This window comes from Lytechinus pictus, chromosome 6, assembly GCF_037042905.1.
Source record: "Lytechinus pictus isolate F3 Inbred chromosome 6, Lp3.0, whole genome shotgun sequence".
In the NCBI taxonomy this organism is placed as follows: domain Eukaryota; kingdom Metazoa; phylum Echinodermata; class Echinoidea; order Temnopleuroida; family Toxopneustidae; genus Lytechinus; species Lytechinus pictus.
In genome coordinates, this window is record NC_087250.1 from 1816449 (window position 1) to 1843452 (window position 27004).

At 34.2% G+C, this 27004-nt stretch overlaps 1 protein-coding gene across 2 annotated transcripts; it reads right to left on the minus strand.

Annotated features, from left to right (window-relative positions):
- Positions 1-76: 76 nt before the first annotated feature.
- LOC135154484 (uncharacterized) lies at positions 77-27004 on the minus strand. 2 transcript variants are annotated; one of them, XM_064100674.1, is made up of 5 exons: positions 26817-27004; positions 17697-17797; positions 9440-9494; positions 6454-6524; positions 77-6067 (listed from the first exon to the last, which is right to left on the minus strand). In XM_064100674.1, the coding sequence occupies exon 5, from the start codon at positions 6042-6044 to the stop codon at positions 4155-4157; it is 1890 nt and encodes a 629-aa protein (XP_063956744.1). In that variant the 5' UTR covers positions 6045-6067; positions 6454-6524; positions 9440-9494; positions 17697-17797; positions 26817-27004; the 3' UTR covers positions 77-4154. The 2 variants fall into 2 exon arrangements, with proteins under 2 accessions (XP_063956744.1, XP_063956743.1); XM_064100673.1 differs by lacking the exons at positions 9440-9494; positions 17697-17797; positions 26817-27004 and having other exon boundaries at positions 6454-6532.

A 27004-nucleotide genomic window follows, 5' to 3' on the forward strand; every position in this document is an offset into this window, starting at 1 on the left:
ATTGCAGTAAATGTTGCTCGTAAAATTGATTGCTTTTATGTACATATACTATATTACATATACCTCAGACACAATGTTAATGTGAAGCCGATGTTATTATTTACAAATATTCACAAGTTTACAGATATCATGGAACAAAGCAAACGAGAATTAATGTGTGTCTGCATTCAGCCATAAAGAAGTGATTTAACAACAGAGTCCAATGTACAACTACGATCAGGGCCTCGTAACACACACATTTACGATCAATATGCTCATTGTAAATATTGATTTGGATCAGTTCATTCTTATTATTCTGAACAATTATGTACATTCAACCATGATCTTGATTTGCCATTGCCACTTACGATTGATCGCATATTTTTGTGTGAAATGGTGACCAAATTGGATTTCCCAATACGTTTCTCTTGCTCAAAGACTGTGAACAATTTCTCCCAATTATTGTTCGAAATCAGCTTGCTCAAAATACACATTGACAAAAATGGCAAAAGACTGTGATTCAATTCAAAGCCAACCATTCACAAAGGCGATAGATTACGCGCAAACGAATCAAAGTGAGATTAAAAAAAATAAAAGAAGTTATTAAAGTTAAAATTCTCTTAAGGCCATGTAGGTTCTCCGAAAGGCTAGAAATAACTGAGAAATATATCATTAAATGTTTGGCGGGAAAAATATTTTTCATAGTTTGTGTCTCAAATGGCCAGCTACTAAAAAACCCCGCCTCATCAATAAACTGAAATGATTTTTTTTAATTTACGATTCATGACGATTAAATATACAGTGCTGCTTCAAAGTGAGTGAATCCCACTTCACCTGGATTGTTAACCAAACAATCTTGAATGTTATATTTTGTCACCTGACCGCACAATAAAATGTTTTAAAAGATGGCAGAATTTGAACAATTTCAAATATATGTTCATTTTCTGGTGGGTTCACTATTTTTTTTAGCACTACTGTACTTAATTTTATTAGAGAATATATCGCATTAAGGAATAATATTACTTACCTCATGCGCTTATCATACACATTAAGGGCTTTAAATGATACGTTGGACATACCATTAACACATTATATAATCATTTGATATATTTTAACCACAATTATATTGATAATTCTTTCTCATAGTTGATAAGGAGATACGATATGATGATTTTAAAACAATTTTTTAAACAAGTTTTTTACCAAGTGATCTCTGCACTACGCTGAAGACGAAAGAGTGTCAAAGTTGCAAAGTTATTATTGAATGAACTGTTTTCAATTAAACTCACTGTAAAAAAACAAGCATTATGATTTCTACCAAATTGAAAGAGTATGAGGTTATGTAACATGGTTTTCATCATATCATATCACTGGACACGTACAAACTAAAACCATTGAAGAAGAATAATAATCTCACCGACAAAAAATAGCATTAATATTATTAACATAATTAAGAATGAACTAATTCAAAATTTCTACGCGCATATTGTTCTTTACCGTTCACCTATTTTTTTTTAAACAAGTGCACACCTAGTTACCAATAATGCACAAAGCATTTCCATCTATTTGAAAGCAGGATAAAAGAGAATTTTAGATTACATGCCTTGCTCACGGGCATAGGTAACGCGGCCTGGGATCGAACCCCGGACTTTCAATGTATAGCCAGGCGCCTTAGACCACTCGGCCACGACAAGTTTATAAAATGCAATCGATAACAACATTATTTATACAGTTATCTTTTATCTTTAAATAACAGATTAAAATTCTTATACTAATCACTGTATTCTTGGCCGTCACCATTATTATCAATATTATCTCCATCGTTATCATCATCATCATCATCATCATCATCTTCATCATCACCATCATCATCACCATCACCATCGTCATCATCATCATTATCATCATCACGATCATCATCATCATTATCATCATCTTCATCATCACCATCATCATCATCATCACCATCACCATCACCATCGTCATCATCATCATTATCATTATCATCATCATCATCATCATCATCATCATCATTGTCACCATATTGAGCAGTATGGTATCATGAATATAAAGAATAAGGTATAATATATAAACCTTATGTTCAAACAAAAATCACTTAAGTCTCATGTATAAGAGAAATACACATAATTTCCCAAATATATGTTTATATTGTGCATAAAAGATTGAACCAATTTGCAGTTTGATTTTGCTATGGAACCATCAACATCAATCAAAGACGAATTCTTATTACATAATGATAGTTTCATAACTATAAAAAAAACCTGAACTATTTACAGTATTACATTTCAAAACAAAATATTTCTTACGCAAGGCTTACAATTCTGTATGTAAATAAGGCCAAGATGAATAAACATTTATTTTACATGATTCTGATATTGATCATTATTGTTAATGGTCTGATTGAAAACAAATATTCAAAAGCAAACTGTTATTTTAAAATTCACCATTTTCAGTTATACTGTACATAGTGGGTCTGCCTTTCATAAAGGTTGTTTAAAAAATGGCTGAATATATTTCGTGTAAATACAATGATTTTATCATAACTTTATCAAGTGTTAGTTCACTGGTTTCTCAGTATATGAATTATGTCAAAATATAGAATTTTTTTCTCGAATAAACATTCTATTGAAAAAAACATTGCACAACTTTTAACCCTCTCAGTAACGTTTTTAGCAAACTCAATTGACCTACTGCACATAGAAATGACTATACAGTATATTAAGGGATCGATGTATATTGTTGAAACAGATTCTACTCATCATCTTCTCCCTCCTTTCTTTCTGTCCAATCATCTTACATTTATCTTCCTATTAGCCCCCGCGCTCTCTCTCTCTCTCTCTATCTCTCTCTCTATCTCTCTTCATGCCAGTCAACCATGCAACATAACATAAGCATGTGAAATATCCATGTGTCCCCCTTTAATAAGTATTGTGCATATTTATGTTACATATCTGTATTTGCAATTAGCAGTCGACTTGGCGCGCCAAGTTCCCTTAATCTTATACGTTATTTACTTTATATACACCGTTGAATTCATTAAACCTTGTATTATATTTCTTAGTTTATTTGATAAAAGAATGATGCTGAAAGGAAAATATATTTAAGAAAAACGCTCTTGGCCAATATTTGGGCTAAAAGTTAATATTTTTTATACGACGGGGTCCCTTATGTTTGCACTTAAAAGGCCAAAATTAATAAATCTACATTGAATCGTATTCCAATCAGTCTTGTTAGTGTTTTGCTCTTAGTTTGTTCGCTGATAGAAATCTAATTGCTATTAGGATGGCAAGTGAAACAGATGAGATTGAAACAGAAATGTGACACCAATGTTTAAATTAGAAGTCTGACAGGCTCATGGCATATTTTTATGGAAGTAATTTAAACCTTGTCCATAAAAAGAATGCATATTTCATTCGCTAAGTGAGGATTACCAGTCCAATTGAGAAAAAATGATTCCAATCTGTATTGATTTATATCTCTTTGTTCAATTTTACGATAAATCTATGGATTCTTGTACATTCTTGAATTAAGTTGTTCAGCCACTGCACTCAGTAGAATCTGATCAATGTCTGCACCTTCAAATCGGAAGTGTGTTTGGTTATCTATCTTTCAAATACCAGAAAATATGGAAATATAAAATATGGCATTATGCCACTATGACTTTATTTATTTTGATTTCCTTTTATTTCTGCATTCACAACGGTATCAGAATGTCAAAATATACAAAGGTATTATATAACAAAACTGTAGTATTAGTCGTAATATAAGTTGTGAAAATAAGTATTACAAGATGTATTATACATTTTGCAAAGCAATACTTTCTAAAGGAAATCCATCGTGGCGTGTAGGCTTGATGATGATGATGACGGCTCGTCATATTTTATGCAATATGACCTCGCCAATAATATTTTCAACCAATGATATAGAAACCTATTTCCATATGCATGATACATGTTCTTGGATGCGGGAGTTATGGGGTTTATTTATGTTTTTTAAAGCAATGCCTATTGTTAACCGTGATGTGTAAAATGGATCAGAGTTATTAAGTCTTATTAGGCCTCACTGCTACAGATATTTAAATTGTCCAAAGATGGTATTGTTCTGGTCAGTGTGTCTCATATTCATCATAGTGAATGATCCCGACATATCATCGTTTAGAATGTGAGTCGCTTTTCGAAGACAAGAATACTGTCTCCATCAAAAGCAATTATCTTGCCTGATGATGAGATCATTACACGAGATGATAAAAGGTAATATTGCCTAAGCTCCACAGTCCATTGATCAGTCAGTCTAGTTGATAGAGGGAATGACGTCACTCTTCTCTTCTTCACTTCATTCCCACTCATCACCTGATCAATCGCACACGTCTTGTACTCATCATCTGATGTCACGACGTAGAGGTCGTCTGTTATAGGATCAACACACACATTCAAGATGACGTCACTGTGGGGGATTTCCCTTTGACCACCCTGTCTGTCTATGATTAGTACTCTCTTATCAAGAGGGTAAGGTAGAGCGATGATGTGACCTGATGATAGCACACCTCGCAAAGCTACATTCTCTTTACATGTGATGGTATTCACGATCTTACTATCAGCTGGGTTGATGACGTATATCTTAGACTGATACCACCCAGCAGCGATGATCATCCCATCACGGTCAACAGTTACATTCACCAATGATATATCGTTCGTTGTGAGCGTAACCCCTTCAAAACTTAACCAGGAGAAAAGACGAGTTAAGCGACCAGAAGATGACGAGATATCGTGAGATTTGTTTCTTGGTATTGTGACGTCATTAATGTGCATCCATTGTTTGTCATACACACTGATGGATCCAGTAGAAAATATCCCATAACGACTTACACGGCCTGTACCGCATACTATCTTGTCATCATTCAGTAATGCACAGGAGATAACACATGATGTACCAGTACCCGTTATCACTCTCTGGATGTGTTTAGTGTTCATATCTAACATGTATGTATGGCAATGTAAGTCGGTGATGATCACATTACATTCATCTATGCAACCCAAAATAATTGGGGATGTGAATTTATCTTTGACACTGATTGTATCACTAAGCATCCACTCGCCATCATACCCACCAATCCTACCATCATACTTCTCTCTCCCAACACTCTTCACAAACCTCACACCTGATATTCTATCAGTGATTTGTTTCACATCATTCTTATAAAGTGGTTTCTTTAGTTTATCAATCACTGACATGTTCACACTATGACCGTCTTTAACAATGTTTTTATCGTCTTCTAGTACTGTATCTATGGTCTGTATTGCATTCTCTATTGTTTTTGTGTCATCCTGCAATGATTTCATCAACTCTCTTATCTTCCCATCCTTCTCTTTAACAATGTTATCAATGTCTCTATGAAGACCAATCTTCTTACTGTCAATATGTCTTTGTCTAATCTGTGCATTTGTATGGATTAATTCAAGTTGTTTCTCTCTCTCTTCATTGTTCTTTCGAATCTTCTCATTGATCTTCAGAATCTCTTCTTGAAGTACTTGATTCTGATCATCAAATTCTTGGTTGATTTTGTCAGCCTCCGTCGTCTCCTTGACTTTATCTGCGTTGATCGCCGCCTTGATTATCGAATTAACTTCATCTTCCAAAGCTTGTAGATGTGTGTCTGTGTCTTTCGTGCATTGGTCAATTTCATCTTCATAAAGACGACCTTCTTTCACTTTGTCCCTCGCTCTTTCTTTTAGAACTGTTAGCCTCGCCCCACTTTCTTTTATTGCATCATTAATATCTTGTTGCTCACAAGGCTGTTGATGTTTGATCATAGCGCATGAATAACACAATGGTATACCATGAGTTCTACAATATAATTTTACCTTTTCATCATGTTCTTCACAATAAATATTTGGAACGCCTCTTTTAAGTCTTGCGATGCATTCTTCTTTAGAGGCGCAGTCATCACATAGTCTCTTCTTCTCCTCCACGTAGTACGTCACATCTGTGATTGATTGACACTCCTTTCCTTCACATTGTTGGTCTGTGGAGAAATTAGCTGCCATGGTGATTGAAGTAGTGATCTGATCTGAAAAAAAAATCAAAGGAAAGGGACGAAAGATAGATAGTTATATATATAGCGGTCAAAGGAAGAAAAAAAATAAGGAAGCAGAAGAATCAATGACAATGAGAGTTAGAATAAAAAGAGATTAGAGAGAAAGATAGCGAAAAAATAGACAGAGATGGAGCAACATTATTTCTACCGACTTAAAAAAAAAATAAGTCAGAGAAACGAATTCTCTCCTTACGTTGGAATATATCCTACTATCCAATTGTGTTTCTTAATCTTAATATTTTTTTTCAAATTGACGATGACATGAATCACAAAGTAATCTGATTGTTGTGATAAAATGAGTCAACCTTTGCTTTTCACAATTTGACATATTATCTGTTGTTGTAAGCTCTCCAAGATACCTTATTCATCAAATATTTGCCGAAGATGGCGTGGTTGCTGATGCAGCAGAAAGTTGATGGTGTACTCCAGGCTGGAAATGATATGAATTGAAGAATAGAAAGAATAATGTCAGACAATTATTAAAATGAAAATTGCCATATAAAGTTAGGATTTTTTTTTGCTATTTCTATGGAACCCATCTATGCATGGCTTCGGAATTATGAATCTCCTCATAGTCTGGCTGTTATTAATTTACCAAATGAATCGTAAGTTATTTACCCAAGTTTTTTTTCCCCCACAAAGATGAGAAAATAGGATTGGCTTTAGATTTAATATGTAATATCATCTTTGCTTATTTTGTTACTGGGAGAAATGTTGCACACGCATCAACTGCATTTATATATAGGCCTACCAGTTTTCACAAAATATTGTCAAATTATAAAATTCAAAAACTTAGTTACTTTTTAAATCTATGTATGTTGATAGAGTTTTTTTATACTGTGCTCTTTGAAGTTTTCTTGGTTTATATACAATCATATTCTTTACCCATTCGAGTAGGCATTACAACATTAAAATGTGGCGTTACGTCAGCCTCGATGTGGAATGTTTCATACCCCCTCCAAGAACATTGTTTTCATGAACTGAAGTTTGGTAGCTCCGTTTTTTAACGGATACTATATTCTCTCGCTTATACAGTGTGTATCAACAAAAAGGTTTACACTTTGAATAAGTCCTGGAAATTAAAAAATAAACAACTTCGGGATAATCTGTTACATATTTTCTTGGGTTTGAGTCTCATCTTTCGAATTATAGGAACAATTTTGACAGAATGCTTCGCTTGAGTGAGCACTGTCCATTTTGGTAAAGCTCATAGAAATAGTTTTTAAGCAGAAATGCTCATTTTCTCTATGTCAATGAAAAACGGCGAAAACACTCTGACATGTTTGTTTTCTCATATATTTTTTTTTGCATGTTCAGTCAATTGAATAAAAAGATACTTCTGAACATTTTGTAACAATTATGCCACCCAAATTAATATTTAACCCGAGGTAAGCATAGACATTACCCTTTTTGTGCCAACTTGATCTGAGGACATATCTAAATCCAAACAAAAGTTTATTTGAGAAATTTCAAGCAATTTTTACGAAGCTATCATTTTTAGTGTATGAGTTTATATTCATATTTTATTTTAATACTTGTTTTTCCACACTTTTCCCAAGCATTGTATAGAGGAAGGGAAGAGATGAGCAAGAAGAAGTTAAAACTGTATAAATGTGGAAATGCTTCGGGATATTATTACAAATATATTATTTTTTAAAGGATTTTCCTAAGTGTAAACTTTTTTACGCACTGAACAGGAAGGGAACAGATGATCTAAAAGAAGAAGTCAAAACCTTAGTCATATCCCTTTCAACTAAGAAAAATGCATCGGCAGACATTACTTACAAATCAAATGGTTTGGAATTATACCACTCCTCGTAACTACCTAATGAGTTAGAAGAAGTTAAAACTGTATAAATGTGGAAATGCTTCGGGATATTATTACAAATATATTATTTTTTAAAGGATTTTCCTAAGTGTAAACTTTTTTACGCACTGAACAGGAAGGGAACAGATGATCTAAAAGAAGAAGTCAAAACCTTAGTCATATCCCTTTCAACTAAGAAAAATGCATCGGCAGACATTACTTACAAATCAAATGGTTTGGAATTATACCACTCCTCGTAACTACCTAATGAGTTAAAAGCCGTATTCTTCCTAGAGATCACCAAGATCGACAAAGGAAACAAAATACTCGAGCGTTTCCCTCTATTCCATGGAAAAATCTTTACTTTTACTCTGTTAATGTTTCAAGCAAACTATTAATAGGAACTCCGGCCAATATCGTTCTCTCAGAAGAGCATTTCATAAAGTATTATTCTCTCATGATCATTGTCATACCGCCATTAACGTTGCAATCCGGAGAAGCCACTACTTGGAGGAGATAGTAGTCATCCTCAGTTTGGTCAGAAATCATTTAATTAATTATAAAAGCAAATGTTTGTTTTTTATGATTTTACCAATCAGTTCGATAATACTCAGGATGTTCAATCAAATATTATTGTGGGTGCAAGACGAAAACACTGTATTAACATTTTATAGAGAATAGAGTGTCTTATCACATGAATTTGGGGACTGATTAATTTGACACACACACATTCATTCTTGATTTCATTTCAATTCAAACATAATATGAAGTAATATGTATCAGATGCAAACATAGATATTTATATAAAAAACAGTACAAATTATAATACATGGAATGGACCTAGCCCTCATGCAAATTTTAAGCTAGCCGCATGCTAGTCGCTCGCTAGTCGCTAGCTTGCAGCTTGTTACACTGTAAAAAATGAAGTGCTCACTTAGCACTTACAGTGCTTGTATAGTGACTGCACTACTAGTGCTGATTTATAGTTTAAATTTAAACTAGAAAATTAGCACTCATAGTGCAGTCACCATACAAGCACCGTAAGTGCTAAATTAGCACTTCATTTTTTACAGTGTAGCGGATAGCTTGATAAGCTTGTGATATGCATGCTGACAAAAATCGAGCTTTTATCGAGCATGTATCGTTTGCTGGCTTAACATCGCTATTTAAGCAAGCCACCAGCTAGTCGCTTAATAGCTAGTTATTAGCATGCAGTACGTTTGAATTTCTGTAGGGGAGAAACAAAAATCCACGATAAACTGATCGCTTTGAACTCTTAGAAAAAATACTGCTTATTTCCTCGATATCATCTGACAGAATGACGTTGTAGGGCAGTGGCGTACCTAGGATTTTCCACAGGGGGGGGGGCAAAATTGGCCGCCAAAAAATGTGACAACCAAAAAAAAAAAAATGGTCTTAAAAAAATAAAAATAAGCTTTTCGTACCAGGAAAAAAATTGACAAGCAAAAAAAAAAAAAAAAAAAAGGTCCCCCGTAGGTACGCTAGTGTTGTTGGGTCTATCGACCTTTATAACTCACCTTGTTTTTATTGATCCTCTCTGATGTATTATGACGTCACCGTCTATGATGATCTCTTGAAAAGAATTTATCGTTTTGATGCTACTTTAAAACTTTGTATAAACTTCAGAGACCGATGTGTTGAATAATAATTATCTATGCTGCGAGACAAGATGGCGTATGTAGATGATCAATGTCGTTACACGTCTATGGAATACGCAGTGGTAATTCCCTTATTTTCGGGGGTAATTTTCACACATGGCTAGGCTGTACTACTATGAGTCGGATGAATATTGAATATGAATTGAGAGGAATGTCACAACTCAGTTTTCAGTAGTCAAATGTTTACATAGAACATGATAATAATAGCTTTCTGGTGGGAGCGTCGACAAGTGATGAACTTCATTGATTAAAGCAAAGCGATAAGGTAAGAGAGAAATAGACAGTAGCAGTGAAAGAGAGAAGAAGAGAGAAGGAAAGATAGGGAGAGAGGACCAATTTCGCAAACAAAGTAGGAACGGTAAGTATATTTCTAGTGTATGACGTATGAGGCGCCGAATGTACCATTATTATATAGAACAATTATTTGTTATATAATCATTATTTATTAAATAATAACTATTATTTATATATAATTTACATTTTATTTGTAAATAACTACTTTTATATAAAATATCATTTCTAATTATTTATATATAATTCCAAGTAATACTTCATTATTTGTAAATAATAATAGTTCGACATTCCATTATTTATAAATAATGATTATTTGTTTTTCATTATTTATAAATAATGATTATTTGTTTTTCATTATTTATAAATAATGATTATTTGTTTTTCATTATTTATAAATAATGATTATTTGTTTTTCATTATTTATAAATAATGATTATTTGTTTTTCATTATTTATAAATAATGATTATTTGTTTTTCATTATTTACAAATAATGATTATTTGTTTTTCATTATTTATAAATAATGATTATTTGTTTTTCATTATTTATAAATAATTTGTTGAGTTTTCCATTATTTATAAATAATGATTATTTGTTAAATAATGAAAACGTCTACTTCATTATTTATAAATAATTTTTTCGAGTGCACCATTATTCTCATTATTTATAAATAATCATTATTTAATGTTCGAGTTTTCCATTATTTATAAATAAAGATTATTTGTTAAATAATGAAATATCTACTTCATTATTTATAAATAATAATTTTGTTTCAATATCCCATTATTTATAAATAATCATTATTTATAAACAATTTTTACAGTTTGCCATTATATACAAATAATCATTATTTATATACAAAAAACCATTATTTATTAAATAATGCCATTATTTATTAAATAATGCCATTATTTATTAAATAATGCCATTATTTATTAAATAATGGAAAACTCGCTATAACATGCAAATGTGGGACCGCCCATGATATGAATATTCATGATGCGATTTCCTTTTTCGTGATTTTTCTTCACAAATTTTTGTCCATTTCCTCTTCATAATGACATTTCTTGAAGCAATTTTCTAGGGATATGGTCTGATTGTAATATTCTTCATTTTCTATATAACTTCGTCTTCGTAGAAATATCAAAAAGTGTAATTTTATACGATTTTTCCTACAGTTCACAATCCCCATAGGCGCGCGTGTACGGTAGGGACAACCGGTGAATCGACGGAGTGCTCTTCATCGAAATACTACGTTGGTTGGTCCCCGGAAGTGGCGGGCGGAATTTAGCCCGAATCCTCGATGGAAGTCGATCAAGTGCATATGAGCTGAGAGAGTGAAATATCAGTGTACTTGTACAGGCCCTTCTACTTTTTATAAATATTTCTTGTTGCTTTTTTTGTTAAGTTAATTTTTCCTGGTGTAGAGATAAGTTTCAGTTCTAATAATGCACTTCAAATACATTTTGGAGTGTCTGTTTGAGGCGTTTGGGGCGATTTCACCCTGGCCCCAAAATGCTCGCAACGACAATACGGGGGCATGATGACCCCTAAATTTTTAAAAACTTATTTTTCTATTGAAAATTATCACAAAATTCACCAAAAGTGTGCACGAAAGCCTTCGTATTTCACTTTTAAAACTCCGAAAAGTGCCCAAATGACAAGCTAGGTCGCTTCGCTGTGTCGCTTTCAACTTGAGAACGTTTACGCGTCTGCTCCCCCCCCCCCTCCTCCGAAAGAAATTCTGTATACGGCCATGCTCTAAAGAGCCTGGCACATTGATTTATGTATACTTTCATTTTCATTATTTTTATCTCATTATCAACATGGCCTTACGCAGAATTTTTTCCAGGGGGGCCGGGGCCGGAGCATGACGCGCGTAAACTTTCTCAAAAAAATCTTGAAAGCGAGACAGCCACGGGACCAAGCCCAAATGACAAGCTTTGTCGCTTCGCTGTCTCGCTTTCAACTTGAGAACGTTTACACGCGTCTGCCCCCACCCCCCGAAAGAAATTCTGTGAACAGCCATGCTCAAAAGAGCATATGGCACATTATAGATATATGGACTGCTTTGAGAGGCATGGTTGTTTCTAGAGGCTCAAGGGGACCGCAACGCGACTATGCACGAGGGCTTTGCCCGAGGGCATGGTCTGGCCGATGCGGTACCCGCGAGCCGAAAGAAACAACCATGTCTCGAATATAAAAGCAGTCCATATATATTTTATGAACCGAATTATTAAACATTAGATCTAACGTTAGGGGCTAGTCTAAGTCTAGATCTAAAGCCCTGGCCCTGGCCCCAAGCTAACGTTAGGACTTAGGTCTAGGCCCTTACTTAGCCCTGATCCTGAAGTTAGGTCTCAAAGTCGAATATCATAAGCAGTTCCCGAGCAGTTCATACCGATAGGCCCCACAAGGCCTAGATCTAGATATTTTTAGGAACCAAATTACTAATTAGGTTCTGATTCTGAATAGGGTCTAGGCTAGATCTAACGTTCAGAAATAAATCCCTATTAGAGTGTACTCTAACGTTAGATCTAGTCGACTAAACCTACGTCCTAACGTTAGATCTAACGTTAGATCTAATAACTTCTAAGCTAACTAACGGCAATTAACATTAGATCTACCCGTCATAACGTTGTCGTTTGTCATACCTAAGGCTAAGTAACGAGTAACGTTATGTTAACCTTAGAAAGTGCAGTGACCGTCTAACTTTAATCTTTTCACCCGACTCACCTTTTGCGACTGCGAGCATGAATTTGAGCGGTCTGCGACAAGACTTGATGATTGATACATCCGTTATGTCCTTAATAAGTTTCTTTTCAATAAATGCCATATATTTTAACATGAATTAACAAGCAAAAGTCAAAGATCGGCATCGTTCCATCGATATGTCATATCCGTTGCGCGCACTTGCGCAATAAGCGCGTAAATGTGCGAATTGTCTAAAACTTTCGATCAAATCGCGCGGATATTTATGGTATCCGCAATCACCACAGAAAGCAACATTTTGCATGCAATCAAATGGGGATCTCAGCCAAATTTTGCTATGCCCGTCGTTAAGGGGCGGGTCAGGGGGCAACGGGCAGAAATCTTGTTAACTATGCCCGTTGCCCTTGGTTACCACCTTAGTTTGTTGTTTTGAAGGCATGGTCGTTTACATGACCTCAGTTTTGACCAATCAGAGGAACGGATTATTCGACATTCTTAAAGAGAGGTTTATAATGATTTATATGTACTTTTCATTTTCATTATTTTTATCACATTATCATCATGGCCTTACACAGAATTTTTACCGGGGGGGGGGCAGCTAGGACGCGCATAAAGTTTCTCAAAAAAATCTTGAAAGCGAGACAGCGACGCGACCAAGCTCAAATGACAAGCTTGGTCGCTTCGCTTTCTCAAGATTTTTATGAGAAAGTTTACGCGCGTCCTGCTCCCCCCACCCCCCCCCCGGAAAAAATTCTGCGTAAGGCCATGATGATAATGAGATAAAAATAATGAAAATGAAGTATACATAAATCAATGTGCCAGGCTCTTTAGAGCATGGCCGTATACAGAATTTCTTTCGGAGGAGGGGGGGGGGGGGGGGGAAGCAGACGCGTAAACGTTCTCAAGTTGAAAGCGACACAGCGAAGCGACCAAGCTTGTCATTTGGGCACTTTTTGGAGTTTTAAAAGTGAAATACGAAGGCTTTCGTGCACACTTTTGGTGAATTTTGTGATCATATAATTTTCAATAGAAAAATAAGTTTTTAAAAATTAGGGGTCATCATGCCCCCGTATTGTCGTTGCGAGCATTTTGGGGCCAGGGTGAAATCGCCCCAAACAGACACTCCAAAATGTATTTGAAGTGCATTATTAGAACTGAAACTTATTTCTACACCAGGAAAAATTAACTTAACAAAAAAAGCAACAAGAAATATTTATAAAAAGTAGAAGGGCCTGTACAAGTACACTGATATTTCACTCTCTCAGCTCATATGCACTTGATCGACTTCCATCGAGGATTCGGGCTAAATTCCGCCCGCCACTTCCGGGGACCAACCAACGTAGTATTTCGATGAAGAGCACTCCGTCGATTCACCGGTTGTCCCTACCGTACACGCGCGCCTATGGGGATTGTGAACTGTAGGAAAAATCGTATAAAATTACACTTTTTGATATTTCTACGAAGACGAAGTTATATAGAAAATGAAGAATATTACAATCAGACCATATCCCTAGAAAATTGCTTCAAGAAATGTCATTATGAAGAGGAAATGGACAAAAATTTGTGAAGAAAAATCACGAAAAAGGAAATCGCATCATGAATATTCATATCATGGGCGGTCCCACATTTGCATGTTATAGCGAGTTTTCCATTATTTAATAAATAATGGCATTATTTAATAAATAATGGCATTATTTAGTAAATAATGGTTATTTGTATATAAATAATGATTATTTGTATATAATGGCAAACTGTAAAAATTGTTTATAAATAATGATTATTTATAAATAATGGGATATTGAAACAAAATTATTATTTATAAATAATGAAGTAGATATTTCATTATTTAACAAATAATCTTTATTTATAAATAATGGAAAACTCGAACATTAAATAATGATTATTTATAAATAATGAGAATAATGGTGCACTCGAAAAAATTATTTATAAATAATGAAGTAGACGTTTTCATTATTTAACAAATAATCATTATTTATAAATAATGGAAAACTCAACAAATTATTTATAAATAATGAAAAACAAATAATCATTATTTATAAATAATGAAAAACAAATAATCATTATTTGTAAATAATGAAAAACAAATAATCATTATTTATAAATAATGAAAAACAAATAATCATTATTTATAAATAATGAAAAACAAATAATCATTATTTGTAAATAATGAAAAACAAATAATCATTATTTATAAATAATGAAAAACAAATAATCATTATTTGTAAATAATGAAAAACAAATAATCGTTATTTATAAATAATGGAATGTCGAACTATTATTATTTACAAATAATGAAGTATTACTTGGAATTATATATAAATAATTAGAAATGATATTTTATATAATAGTAGTTATTTACAAATAAAATGTAAATTATATATAAATAATAGTTATTATTTAATAAATAATGATTATATAACAAATAATTGTTCTATATAATATTGGTACATTCGGCGCCTCATAATGACGAGGTCCTTTTTACACCGTATATAATCGGCAAGGAACTTACGTCACGATTTAACTCTTTTTAGAGGTCACATGACTGGAGCGTCCCTGAGTGGTGCTGACATTAGCCATGATGGGAGCATCAATGATCGTGGGACGTGCTTCGGTGCTTCTTGTAAATATATCAATATCAACATTTATTTCTATTTTATGTATTCATTTGTTTAAAAAGCAGGAAAGCCCATTCAACAGTTTGTTGGTCTCCCATGGTCCCCTGTGACAGTGTACATAGCATAACATAACAATTATGACAAGTCATTTACATAACAGTATCATAATAAGAGAGGCATAGATAAAATAGTAAGTAATTGAATCAAAGCATACGAATGTTTATAAAAAGAAAGAAAAGAGACAGAAGGAACTTGCAGAAAACAGACATTTGACAAAAACAGGAGCAGAGGGTGGAGAAAAAAAGAAAGAGAGACAGAGAGTGAGAGAATAAACTCATGAAATATTTGGAATTTTATAAACAAAGTAGAAACTGAAAATGGTTGTAAAATCGGTACATGGCAATATCTTGTAGTGATTTAAGATTTCTATTTTTATCTAAGTAGCTGTTTGTAATGTACGTGTATAAAATTTTGTATCCAAAGGAACTGTTGCTGCGCTAGCGCCATGAGCGTCTCTGGATGGTGTGTGCGCTCAATAAGATATCACTATTATTATTATTTACTATCACTATTATTATCTTATTTGGACGATAATAAGGGGCATTTAACTCTGGAAAACTGGGGCGCTGGTGGTTCTGTAGCGCCCCCTTCCAGTGGCGTACCTAGGATTTTCCAGGATTATAAAATTACCTACACGCTCATGTAAAAATATATCAAAAACTCGCATTGGTTCGGAAATTATTGATGTTTGTTCAAGGGGGGACTTACTTTTTTTGTTGTGTATAGTTTAACTTATTATATTTCCTTATGCCTACGCATGCAAATGACTCCCCAATTTTTTATTGTTTGATATGTTAAGTTAGGGGAACCACGCTCTAAAAGCAATGCTTTTTAGTGTATTCCTTCATTTCCATACAAGATTTTGCTAACTGTTTTTGAATTTGTAGTTGATTTGTAATTATTGTAACCATATTTATTTTGTATTTGTTTATTATATATAATGATGTATGTCTGATTTGTATTTATTTCTAATGTTATTGGTGGAAATGAAAATAAAAACTTGAACTTGAAACCAGGGCCCTGTGAAGGATTTATCACAGGGGTATTGATTTTGATTTGGCAAGTAATACAAAAGGGAGTTTCATTACAAAATGAAGGTCATATTGGTCGCGGTAAATTTCACAAGGAAGCCCTGAAAAGGATTTACCGAAAAAAGAAGAAGATAATTTTGGTCGCGAGAAAATTCGTAGGCAAAAATCAAAAGGGTTTCACTACCAAGTGGAGATCATTTTAATTATACTTCTCCATTTTCGCACAACTTTCAGATTTCAAGGGGGTGCTGCCAATGGAGAATAACCGTGTAACGCAAATATTGAGTACCCCCAGCACCCCCGTTCCCAAGAGCCATGCATAACACCTTTTGATCTAATGAGATAAGATTCGTATTCTTCCCAGAGACGATCACCAAGATGAATAAACATGATAAAGGAATAAAAAATACTTATCTGAAAACCAAACACTACAGGGGCGCCCCCTTATGCAATGGGGAATTATTGCTTTCCTAGGGATGGGGGAGGGTTAAGGCCGTTTTTGGTTCCCCTGTCCCTGCAAATAGGAACCAGCGTTATTAACATTAACCTTCCATTAACAGACTAAAAGTTTCGAAGATACTATCTCTGGATAAATTATCATACTCTTAGAAGAGCTTTCAAAACGTATAATTCTCTCATTATCAGTGGCATAACGCCATAAACGACGCAAAATCTGGAGAAGCCACCACTTGGAAGAGGAACCATATGTCTACTCAGTTAGATACGAAATAATTTTCACTAACCAAATGATGCGAGCGCGAAGCGCGAGCTGAAAAAAATTTGATATTCAGATCACAAAAAGGGACATTTTAATGACTGATTTTAGGAATTCATGAAGAACAGACCATTTCTCCCTCCTTTTCTCCTTTTCCCCGTTTTTTTTTGGAGGGGGGGGGGGCAGCCGATTAGGGGGGCATGTGCCCCCCATTCCCCCCACCGTAGTTACGCCACTTAATAATACCATATTCATAATCAGTATATTTCTCCCTTAACAAAAGAAAAGAGAGAAGGAAAGGAATAATAAAATGAAACGTGATGACAGAATAACGAGGAGTAAGAAGTTAAAAGAAAGGAGAAGAAGAACAACAACACAAATGGGAAGGGAAAAGGGGAGTAGTAGTAGAAGAAGAAGAAGAAGAAGAAGAGAGAGAGAGAGAGAGAAAGGGATAGTAAAATGAGTACGAAAGTAAGATAAATGGGAGGGAGGGGAGAGAGGGCAATAAACGATCACAGTTTATCGATTTACGTTAGCAAATGCCCTTATTATGAGACCTATTTCTTAATGTTGAAATATCAAATCGTTTTAAATAAATGAAATGGCATGATTTATCAAAAAGATTTATCTCATTGTAGGGTGACATGAGAGAAACAAATGAAAATTTACCTGATTTGGTAAGCTCTCTCTTTAGGCTGTTACGTTCATCAGACATTCGCCGTAGATTGGCGTAGTTCCCGATTCAGCACAACTTGAAGGTGTAATCCAGACTGAAAATGATATAATTTAAACAGAAAAAGAATAAAATCAGACAAACATTACAATAAAAATGGAGAACAAATTGAAAACATTTTTTTTTCTATGGAACCCTTCTATGCATGTAGAATGGCTACAGGGGCGCCCCCTTATGCAATTGGGAATTATTGCTTTCCTTGGGAGGGGGGGGGGGAGAAGGCCCATTTTGGTTCCCCTGTCCCTGAAACTTGGAACCAGCGGTAATAACAATTCAATTCAATTCAAATAAACATTTATTTTCTTCCATTTCAAAACAATTTTCATAAACATTAATTCATACAAAAATCAAAATGTTATGAGGAATATAAACATGTACATGTTTGGTTTAAAGAAGAAGGCGTATATCCTAAAAGCCGAGGTTTGTGGCGGGATACGCCTATTATAGACATAAATATAATACAAAAAAACAATACAAAGGAAAGGGCAGAGGAAAGAAGAGAAGGAAAGGGAACGAGAGAGGGAGACGTGAGCGGAGAGGCGGGCATGAATTACTGTATAAAATAGAATGCTCAACAAATGTATCAGTGGGGGCAAAATATAAATGCCGCAACAACAATCGTCCATGGTTCATGTTAACTTAAAGTCAAAAGGAAACGTAAGGTGGAAAATATTCATATATAAAATGTCAGGAGTAGTTTTTTCATTTTATACTTAAAGCTAGTTGACGACAGAGATTGTTTTATGTAATCCGGAATTTTGTTCCATATTTTGGGGCCAGTATAACGAATATTGTGTTGGAAAATTTTTTTTTTTTATGTTTGGGAATGAATATTTGATTATTTGAGCGGGTATCAAAATAATGATTAAATGATGATTTAAACACCTGTAGAGAAAATGACATTGTTGAAGTTTATTGATGTCGTCTGATTTCAACAATTTTAGGGAATGAAACAAATTTTTAGTATTTGCTAATGGTATATTGTCGTCTGGAGAAATAATACGCACAATTTTATTTTGAAGGGAACATAATTTCTTAAAATGGGTTTGGTATGTGTTCGCCCATACCAAATTACAGTAATAAAAATATGGAAAGATTAAAGAGCAATATAATGTACGCAATACAGTTTTATGCAAGTAAAAACTTAGGCGATATATTATTCCGATATTTTTGGCAACTTTGTTCTCAATTTCATTTATGTGATGTATCCATGTTAAGTTACTGTCAATGATAACGCCAAGAAACCGACAATCCGAGCACCAGGAACAATAAAAACATAGGCCCTGAGCAGTGGCGGACCGTGACCCGGAGGAGACAAAGCATTGGGGGGGGGCACAGCATTGTTCACAGACAATGCAGTGCCCCCCCCCCCCAATGCTTTGTATCCTCCGGGTCACGGTACACTACTGGCCCTGAGCAAATTATGCTTCATAAAGTTGTGAAAAAATGTTTCTTATTTAATATAGCATAACATAATCATAATATAATATACCATTATAATGAACAATAATTCTTCTTTCTCACTAAATTTTCTCTTCATTTTTCCCTCTTTTTCTCCTTTTCCCCGTTTTTTTTTTGGAGGGGGGGGGGGGAGCCGATTAGGGGGGCATATGCCCCCCATTCCCCCCACCGTAGTTCCGGCACTGAATAATACCATATTCATAATCAGTATATTTCTCCCTTAACAAAAGAAAAGAGAGAAGGAAAGGAAGAATAAAATGAAACGTAATGACAGAATAACGATGAGTAAGAAGTTAAAAGAAAGGAGAAGAAGAACAACAACACAAATGGGAAGGGAAAAGGGGAGTAGTAGTAGAAGAAGAAGAAGAAGAAGAAGAAGAAGAGAGAGAGAGAGAAAGGGATAGTAAAATGAGTACGAAAGTAAGATAAATGGGAGGGAGGGGAGAGAGGGCAATAAACGATCACAGTTTCTCGATTTACGTTAGCAAATGCCCTTATTATGAGACTTATTTCTTAATGTTGAAATATCAAATCGTTTTAAATAAATGAAATGGCATGATTTATCAAAAAGATTTATCTCATTGTAGGATGACATGAGAGAAACAAATAAAAATTTACCTGATTTGGTAAGCTCTCTCTTTAGGCTGTTACGTTCATCAGACATTCGCCGTAGATTGGCGTAGTTCCCGATTCAGCACAACTTGAAGGTGTAATCCAGACTGAAAATGATATAATTTAAACAGAATAAGAATAAAATCAGACAAACATTACAATAAAAATGGAGAACAAATTGAATTTTTTTTCTTCTATGGAACCCTTCTATGCATGTAGAATGGCTACAGGGGCGCCCCCTTGTGCAATTGGGAATTATTGCTTTCCTTGGGAGGGGGGGGGGGGGGGGAGAAGGCCCATTTTGGTTCCCCTGTCCCTGAAACTTGGAACCAGCGGTAATAACAATTCAATTCAATTCAAATAAACATTTATTTTCTTCCATTTCAAAACAATTTTCATAAACATTAATTCATACAAAAATCAAAATGTTATGAGGAATATAAACATGTACATGTTTGGTTTAAAGAAGAAGGCGTATATCCTAAAAGCCGAGGTTTGTGGCGGGATACGCCTATTATAGACATAAATATAATACAAAAAAACAATACAAAGGAAAGGGCAGAGGAAAGAAGAGAAGGAAAGGGAACGAGAGAGGGAGACGTGAGCGGAGAGGCGGGCATGAATTACTGTATAAAATAGAATGCTCAACAAATGTATCAGTGGGGGCAAAATATAAATGCCGCAACAACAATCGTCCATGGTTCATGTTAACTTAAAGTCAAAAGGAAACGTAAGGTGGAAAATATTCATATATAAAATGTCAGGAGTAGTTTTTTCATTTTATACTTAAAGCTAGTTGACGACAGAGATTGTTTTATGTAATCCGGAATTTTGTTCCATATTTTGGGGCCAGTATAACGAATATTGTGTTGGAAAATTTTTTTTTTTTATGTTTGGGAATGAATATTTGATTATTTGAGCGGGTATCAAAATAATGATTAAATGATGATTTAAACACCTGTAGAGAAAATGACATTGTTGAAGTTTATTGATGTCGTCTAATTTCAACAATTTTAGGGATTGAAACAAATTTTTAGTATTTGCTAGTGGTATATTGTCGTCTGGAGAAATAATACGCACAATTTTATTTTGAAGGGAACATAATTTCTTAAAATGGGTTTGGTATGTGTTCGCCCATACCAAATTACAGTAATAAAAATATGGAAAGATTAAAAAGCAATATAATGTACGCAATACAGTTTTATGCAAGTAAAAACTTAGGCGATATATTATTCCGATATTTTTGGCAACTTTGTTCTCAATTTCATTTATGTGATGTATCCATGTTAAGTTACTATCAATGATAACGCCAAGAAACCTAGTATTTTCAACTCTGGGAATTATTTGGTTGTTAAGCTTCACCACTAAATGATTAAGATCAATACGCCTTGTGGAGTTACGGAATATAATGTAATTGCATTTCTTATAGTTAATGGTAAGCTTGTTTGCACAAAACCTTACATTAACAGACTAATAGTTTGGAACATACTAGCTCTGGATAAAGTATCATTCTCTCAGAAGAGCTTTCAAAACGTATCATTCTCTTATGATCAGTGCCATACCACAATCAACGTCGCAATGTGGAGAAGCCATAATTTGGAGGAAGAACTATATGCCTACTCAGTTAGCTACGAAATAATTTCGTCATTCATGAAAAACTAGTATTTTTATGAAATTAACAATTAGCTCGATAATACTCAGAATGTTCAATCAAATCTTATTGCAGTTATCCAAGCGAACAAAATGTATGAAAGATTTATAAACAATAGTTGAGTTTGTAAGTGTGTCTCTTCTTATCACATTAATTTGAGTTTTGTTCCATTTTCCACAAAATGACGATATTCAATTCAATTCTTTATTTCATTTCAGTTCAAACATGATATAAAGTTCTATATGAATCTGCTACAAGTTAACGGAATATGTTCAATAAAGCAGTATCAAATAGAGCATATATAGCACGCCCCCCAAACTATCCCTCTGATATAGGGTCTCAATCAAATGTACGGGAGTAGAAAGATTATTGCATAATCTAACTTCTATCAAAAATTTCATTGGTCTTGCTTCAGCGGTTTTGAATACACCACCACAGTGGTGCATGTCAGGCCATTCCAAATTTGAAACACTGCTGTATTTCTGCATTGTCTTTAACATGTCACCCCTTTAAGCAGAAGGGGAAAAAAACCAAAACCAAAAGAAATGAAATTATATATTTTTTAATGATTAATAGGGGATCCCTGCACTAACCTGAAAGAAAATATGAATGATGGATAAGAACAATAAACTGAACAATGAAAGGCAAACCAAAAGTGTATCACACTTTGCGAAAAACGAACATAACTTGTGAAAATTGAACCTTTTTCATACAAAAGGGTAAATGAATTAACCTGAGCCTACTTACTTGGAAATAAAATCGGAATGAAATCAAGAATGTAATATTGTTGAAAATAAGGCATGCATGGAAGAGACATGACCTGTTGTCTCCATCATTGTGCATCTCCCATTATCAAACTTGAAATGAATTGTCAGGTACTGTTGTTGCCCTTCTGAACATGCGCAAGGTTGTGATTTGATGAGCCTGGTTAGATCATGGAGATTACCTGGTCAGCTCAGGGAATTCCCTGATCAGATTCTGAATGATCAAAGGGGGTTGATATGCTAGGCAGTGCAGAACCAGCAGTGGTAGCAGTGCTGCATGTATGCAAACTTGGAATTGGCTGAAAAGCACCATTGTTACAAAATAGACTGTGTATTCAAAACCGTTGAAGCGAGACCAATGAATTTTTTAAGGAAGTTATGAGATGAGCTTCCTATTACCATGCATTTAATTGTGAACAATTTTCAATTTTTGAATTAATTCAGCCGTATATCAGAGGGGCATTTTTTTTTTTTTGGGGGGGACGCGCTGTACATGGGCGAACAATATAGTAAATACTGACTGCATTTTAAGATTGCAAAAAAGAGGCATATGGCTTTGTACTGGATCTGGATATTTTGAACTTACTGATCCATTATTCTTTAAACTTTAAACATTGAACATATTGATATTCACATAATCTTTATTATTTTGGGATGGTTTTTACAGAAATTCAGGAGTCATTAATTCATTGAAGAGTATATTCCCCCCCCCCAAAAAAAAAAATTATGCATGTTGTACTCAACTCTCATTTTGCCTTACTTGAATTATTGCATCCTTGCCTGGGGTAACGCTGCTAAAGTTCATTAAGATGGGTTATTAAAAGTCCAGAAAAGGGTAATTAGACTAGTATGTGGAGTTAGTTCACGATCTCACACTAATATTTTGTTTTATGAAAATAAGTTCCTTAATTTACATGACATATATATCAACCTCGGTTGCATTATGTATCAATTAAATAAAAGAGAACTTCCACTTGCCCTTTGTTCATTATGTGTTAGAAATGACCAAATCCATTCTTACTATACAAGACAAGTTTCTTTTCACCACTTGCCATTGGTCAAAACTATTTTTCGGCTTAATACATTTGTTTATACAGGGCCAAAATTGTGGAACTCCCTTCCTTCTTCATTGAAGCAATCAGTTAGCCTTAGTGTTTTTAGAAACAAGTTAAAGACCGAATTACTGAAGAAATACTTAGATCAGTAAACGAATACCTGCTTGTTATATCTCGTCTAACTTTATAAATTGTATTCTTCCCACAATTATCTATGCAAAAATAGAGCTCTTCCTATTTTGTTTATTTTTTCCTCTTTTCTTTCTTCTTTTCGAATTTCAGATTCTTATAGTTTAGGTCTTATAGAATTTGGTGACCTATGGCCCACAAGCTAAGCTTCTTAGTAGGTCACCACGTTTGATTCCCACCTATTCTCATGGGTGTTACTAATGTTTCAGCATGTATTATGTATATTATCCTGTATATTATCCTGTAATTATTTACTTTTGTTCTTTGCTATTTGCTTGTATCGCACTGATTTACTGTTGTTGTTTGATATCGGAATTGAAACGAAACAAAGATTCATTCATTCATTCAATAGAGACATTCATATATATATATATATATATATATGGCATGCAGGACCTAACATTTGAAATTCACTACTTTCGTATATACGAATTTGTAACAACAATTTATCATTCAAGAAGAATATGAAGAATTTATTGCTCTCAAATATTTTAAATTATATTTTTTCTGTACTTTTCCGTATTGATGTAATTGATTATTTTTGTATTCATTCAAGATGCAAGTGATACCCAAATCTTAACATGCTAGGGGCATTAGTTTAGATGTTGTTCTAATTTGTATTTTATATTCATGATTGCTTATTTAGATACATGTTTAACGAATTACTTACCTACAGTTATTCTTTCAAACATATTTTGTTTATGCATTGTTCCTACTTGATTACCAATGTTACACTACCGTGTGAGTAAAACAAAATTGACACCTCACAAATCCCCATTGTAAGAAAATAATATGTCACAAACGCATAATCATTATATATGACTGGAAAGCGTAGCCTCTCCCAAATAATTTTATACCATAAGTACGGGGTATTCGTTAACGCTTCGATGATCAGGAGGAATTCTTTGCAGTGATGTAAATTTTGATTTGCGCCAAAGTAAGGCATGAATGCAATGAACAGATGAACTAACCCAAGATTTCAATGATTTCATAATCCTACATGGGTTAGTAAACTTATTGACAAATATCAATGAAACTAACATGAGAATTGATAGTAAAAGTGTATATTAAAGAATCTCTCTCTCTCTCTCTCTCTCTCTCTCCTCTCTCTCTCTTTTACTCTTCCCTTTTTCTCATTCCTTCTCTCACTTCTATTTTTATTTTACCTTTGTATGTACCATCTCTCCCTCCTTTTATTTCCACCTCTCTTTTCTCAACTGCTTTAGTTCTCGTTTTTCTTCTACATAGGCCTACTGTACTTTATGCTTGTTTTAATATTTTGATTCGGGGTAATTATAGTAATGTATTGTATATGCTATTATGTTAATATAATCTATGTTATTTATGTATGCCCTGCTTGTTCTGTTACTCAGATAAGTCCTGGGCGTTCCTTTCTTCTATGTTTGTATATATTTTATTCCTTTGTTTGAACGATTTGAATGTTAATAAAGTGATGAATTACAACTTCTTGTTATCAATTCAATTATTCATCTTTACTTGTTTATCAACTCCCCAGTGAAGAATATAAGATACGAAAATTCTTTATTACAATTTAACTCCTAAACACTAACCATTTAAACATCAACTCTTAAAAATCTCAGCTAACTTCGATAAACTATCAACTCCGGTTACTCGCAGAGTCGCACTGACCATTACCACTCTCCTTATACCAGAAATGTTTGATAGACAGTGACCTGTAGACCAATCAGAGGGAGTTTAGATTACTCAAACCTTAAAATGTTACACCCCGAAACTAATCATATGAATGAAACTTGTTGATTAATAAAAAAAAAATCCAATACAGATAGACTGAATTACATCAAGAATTTATAAATAGACAATATTAGTTGAACTAACTACAGAACTAAAGTTTTATACTTCAAAATTATCATATTCATCGCCCCCTGTTTTATCTGAATCCAGTGGCGTACCGTGGGTCACGGCATTGGGGGGGGGGGGAGGGGGGTCACCAGCCAAAATTTTAGACACTTAGTGAGCGCGCGAAGCGCGCTCATATGCCAGATATACTGCCCTAATAGAGACATTTTAAGGACAGTGACATTAATGGATATGTATACGGATATGTATTTCACTGATCGCATCTGATTTCTTTTATAATCATACCTAAAAAGGGACATTATAAGAAAATGGTTGTAATCATGATACGTACCTATCTCGCTAAACAAACAATGCGAGCGCGAAGCGCGAGCTGAAATTTTTGTATATATTAACCCCAAACAGGGATATTTTGAGGACTATATTTTAGGAATCAATTAAGAGTATACATATCTCACCATATTCATCTAATGCGAGTGCCAAGCGCTTGCTGATTTTTATTAGAATTACATCTAAACACATGAAGCACATTTGTAGTCATTGTAATCATGATTATCATACGCATCTCACTGATCAAATAATGCGAGCGCGAAGAGCGAGCTGAGAATTTAGGAAATTTAGACAAAGAGAGGGGCATTCTAGGGCTCATCTGTAGGAATTCACGAAGACCATGCGTATTTCACTAACCAAATGATGCGAGCGCGAAGCGCAAGCTGAAAATTTCTGATTTTCAGATCAGAAAAGGGACATTTTAAGGACTGATTTTAGGAATTCATGAAGAGCACACATATATATCACCAATCCACTAATGCGAATATAAGCACGGGCAGGAAATGTTTTATATTAAGACCTTAAAATGGGGCAATCACTTTAAGTAGTCATGAAAAGAAGCATATGTCATTACATAAAAAATAATAATTCGAAGTGCGAAGAAATCTAATTGGTGTATATTGACTTGAAAACGGGAGGTTTGACATATATCTCGTTAAACAGACAATGCAAGCAACAGGAACAATGAAGACCTAGGCCCTGAGCAATTATGTTTCATTTAGTTATTTGTTTTTATGTAATATAACATAACATATATAATATAACATTATAATGAACAATAATTTCTTCTTTTCCACTACGTTTCCCTCCCTTTCTCTTTCTTCGTCTTCTTTACCTTTTCCCCGTTTTTTGCCAGCCGATGGAGGGGGGGGGGGCACGTGCCCCCCCCCCCCCTATGCCCCCGCAGTTACGCCACTGTCTGAATCTCCAATTATATCTTCATGAATTTCAACTCAATTGAGAACTGTTGCTGATCATTAACTTGGAATAATTGATGCTTCATATACAAATAAACGCTTCACTCTATAACTTATTCAAAAGTTTCTTTATTCCGACAATTATTGTATGCTCCGAACGGAAATAAAGATCCGAAACACGACAATATCAGGTATTTCCGTGATATCAACTTTTGGATGTAACATTGTATGGTCGACTTACCTTATCTTCATTGACATATTATGGCATCACCTTACATGACCATCGTTTGAAAAGGAAAATGATCGTCTTAAAGCAACATCAAAAAACTATGTCCAAGCTTCGGAGATCGATAATTATGTTGAACTATAATTATCTATGCTGTGAGACAAGATGGCGTATGTACATGATCAATGCCATTACACGTCTAT